Source organism: Crocuta crocuta, unplaced genomic scaffold (genome assembly GCF_008692635.1).
Source record: "Crocuta crocuta isolate KB4526 unplaced genomic scaffold, BGI_CrCroc_1.0 scaffold143, whole genome shotgun sequence".
Lineage (NCBI taxonomy): Eukaryota > Metazoa > Chordata > Mammalia > Carnivora > Hyaenidae > Crocuta > Crocuta crocuta.
In genome coordinates this window covers 3,489,420-3,492,517 of record NW_027529175.1, presented here as the reverse complement: position 1 = coordinate 3,492,517, position 3,098 = coordinate 3,489,420, and the positions used below count along the sequence as shown (strand labels likewise).

At 61.2% G+C, this 3,098-nt stretch overlaps 1 protein-coding gene across 1 annotated transcript in view; it reads left to right on the top strand.

The window, feature by feature from the left end:
• The window catches only part of TTLL12 (tubulin tyrosine ligase like 12), a 30,265-nt gene that overhangs the window by 21,408 nt on the left and 5,759 nt on the right, over window positions 1-3,098 (top strand). The window contains exons 8-9 of the mRNA XM_077757891.1: window positions 1,672-1,748; window positions 2,979-3,095. Of these exons, the coding sequence (XP_077614017.1) occupies window positions 1,672-1,748; window positions 2,979-3,095 (194 nt within the window). The remainder of the gene's footprint in view (window positions 1-1,671; window positions 1,749-2,978; window positions 3,096-3,098) is intronic.

Below are 3,098 nucleotides of genomic sequence, written 5' to 3'. Positions count from 1 at the left end.
TGGGCAGAGGCCGCAAACCTTGCCACGCTGTGCTGACGTTTCCCAGCCCGCCCCAGCACATCAGTCGTTCACTGGGTGCTTCCGGGGGTTGCAGGAAGGAGTAGACAAGTCAAGCCGAGTGAGGACGGGAAGCACCGTGTGCTGTTAGCCGTTCTGTGAGTGCTGCTTTTTGGGAGAGATGAGGCCGCAATGATGGACCTGTTGGCCTCTTTCTGATGAATTCTGTGTGAGCCTGTGGTGGTGGAATTGTCCCTGTGGAAAACCGGGTGATCACTGTGAGATCGCTCATCTTAAGGTCGAGGCGTGTTTCAGAGTCTCATGGAATAGTGGCACATAGTAGGTGCTTAGTGAACAAGCGCTTGCAACGGGGGAAGGCTTGAGAATGGCTTAGGGACGAAGACCTCCGCCCGGTGGTGCGGTCCTTCAGCACGGAAGAGGCCGGTGGCGTGGCCATCCGACCTCAGGGCTCAGGACCTAAGGCTGCAGAGAGGAATTTACACTCACGAATTAGGGCTTTTCCCCCTTGGGACGCCCCCTACTGGACAGGAAGAGGAGACGAGGCCAAACTCCGGCTGGCTCTCACCTCCCAGTTGCTTTTCCCCATTTGAAACTTGTAGATTGGCCTGGGCGCTGGGCCCTGGGGCTGCCGGTATTCGCCAGCCGTCCCTGGATAAGAAGTTACCCCAAAACAGCAGCTTCACAACAAACATTTATAATCTCACCCCCCAACTGTCTGTGGAGCTCTTGACTCGGAGCCCCTCTCACATAGCCAGGCTGCCGGCCGGACCCCATCACCTGAGGCTCGACAGGGCTGAGGACCTGCTTTCACGCTCACGCTCACCCACGCGGCAACATGAGCCCCTCCGCAGGGCTGCTGAGCATGCCCGCGACGTGGCGGCCAACTGCCCCCAGCACAGGCGATCTGAGAGAAAGCAGGGAGCGGCGGGGCCGTCTGGAGCCGCAAGCTTGCTCGTTCCACTCATCTTCTGTGTGTTAGAAACAACTCAGTTGGTCCAGCCCACAGTCCAGGGGAGATGAGATGAATGAACGCTGCCATTCAAAGGGACCATCACAGAATCCGGGGGGGCGGGGCTAAACCACCACGCTGCTTATGCTTGGAGTGGCACTTCGGGGCTCCGCTGCGACCCAGCAACCTCCTCCCAGGATGGGCTTGACACCTGCTCAGCTGCCTGTGATTTGGAGAGAGCGTCGAGAAGATTTTTTTTTAACAATTTTTAAAAAAATTTTTTTTAATGTTTATTTTTGAGAGAGAAAGAGTGGGAATGGCAGAGGGGCAGAGAGCAAGGGGGACACAGAATCAGAAGCAGGCTCCAGGCTCCAAGCTGCCAGCACAGAGCCCAGCAAGGGGCTCGAACCCATGAATCATGAGATCATGACCTGAGCCAAAGTCGGATGCTTAACCGACTAAGACACCCAGGCACCCCAAGATTTTTTTTGACACAAAATGGGCTGTTCAGCGCCTGTGGGGCCTTGAGCCCCAGAATCCCTGGGGGCGGGGGGCTGATCAGAGGGCTCTGGCTCTGGCTGGGGTCTGAGCGTGCCCCCTGAGATCTCAAACCCTAATGTGCCGGGAGACAGGGCAGGGGAGGGGCGTGTTCACATGCTCCCTGTCTCCAGGGTCTGTTTCCACCGCCAGTGCTTTCCTTCTAGGCCATTTTGGAGGAAAACAAGGAGAAGCTGCCACTTGCCATCAGCCCAGTGACATATCCCCGTGACCACATCTTCAGGTGCGCAGCTCCCTTCCCGGCTCGTGATGAGGCCACCCCCACTCCCCCGAGTTCCCACGACTGCTGGGACAGTGCCTGCCATGGGGTGGGGTGGGGGGGTTCTCGGGAAGCCTTCCCTCTCCTGGGGACAAGGCAAACACAGAGCCTTGGGATCACAGAGAGAAGGCCGTGAAAAGTGAGGGAGTGTCCCTCTGGTCCTGAGGTGAGGACATAGCTAGGCCTGCGTGCAACAGCCCCTCCTGAAGTCACTGTGGGGACAGTGAAGACGTGGGGCGGCCGGGAGGGGCCTCTCCCCACGTCTGCAGGGGTGGGCCAGCGGGTTATGTGAGGCCAGCAGGTACAAGCTGGACCCCAGGTGGAAGCAGGTACTCCGTGTACAGGTGAGGGTGTAGAGTCAGTGCTGAGCCCACCCCCCCCCNCAGTCCGCTCTGCCCCTTCCACCAGGCCCTGGGCGTTCCTCTGCGAGGGCCCCTTGCCCAGCCCTCCTCCCCTGCCCTGAGGCCAGCACCCAGCACCCAGCCCCCAGCCCAGGGGCCCTTCTGATGCCCACTGCCCAGCGTCCCTCCTCCTCAGGGTCAGAGGCTCCACGGAGGCCCACGTGTCTTGCCCCCCTGCTCACAGTCATGCTCCGGCCACAGACTGCCTGCCTCCTGCTGGCCTGGCCCCTGGCTGGCCAGTTCAGCTCCCCGCTGAGACCACTGCCCCGGGCTGGGCCACCGTCCTGCCTTCTCTGGTCTCTGCCGTACCCCGCAACCGGGCTCCCGGGCTCTGCCCTCACCTCTGCCCGGGGCCAGTGAGGGCCAGGCGGGGCAGGCGGCAGTGAGCACTGGTGTGGAGCGGGGCCACATCGAGGACGCTTGTCCTGGCCACACACTCCCCAGGACACCAGCTGCCTCATCTGCGGGCAGAGTTCTTAGTGTGTCCGTGGGAGGTCGGTAGGTGTCCATCCTTCCGGCTTCCACATGGGGGGTTGTCCCGTTTCATCCCAGCGACGAGTGTGAGGTAGCCTGTGATCTCACCTTCCAGGGGGGCCCTGGGGTCCTAAGAATCCTAGCTGCCCACACGGCAGCCAAGCAGAGTGGCTGGGGGCTGACCCTGGCTGTCCGCCCCGGACTGCGGGGTCGAATTTATAGCCTCATCCTCCTTAACATCAGCCTCGGGCGGGGGCACCTGAGTCCCAGGGGTGTGGTGGGCATAGGCGGCCCGGCTCAGCCCGACTTCTCCCTGCAGGGTCTACACGGACGTCCAGCAGGTGCTCAGCCACCTCACCCACCCACGCTTCACCTTCACCCAGAGCGAGGCGGACGCAGACATTCTCTACAACTTCTCCCACTTCAAGGCCCACAGGTG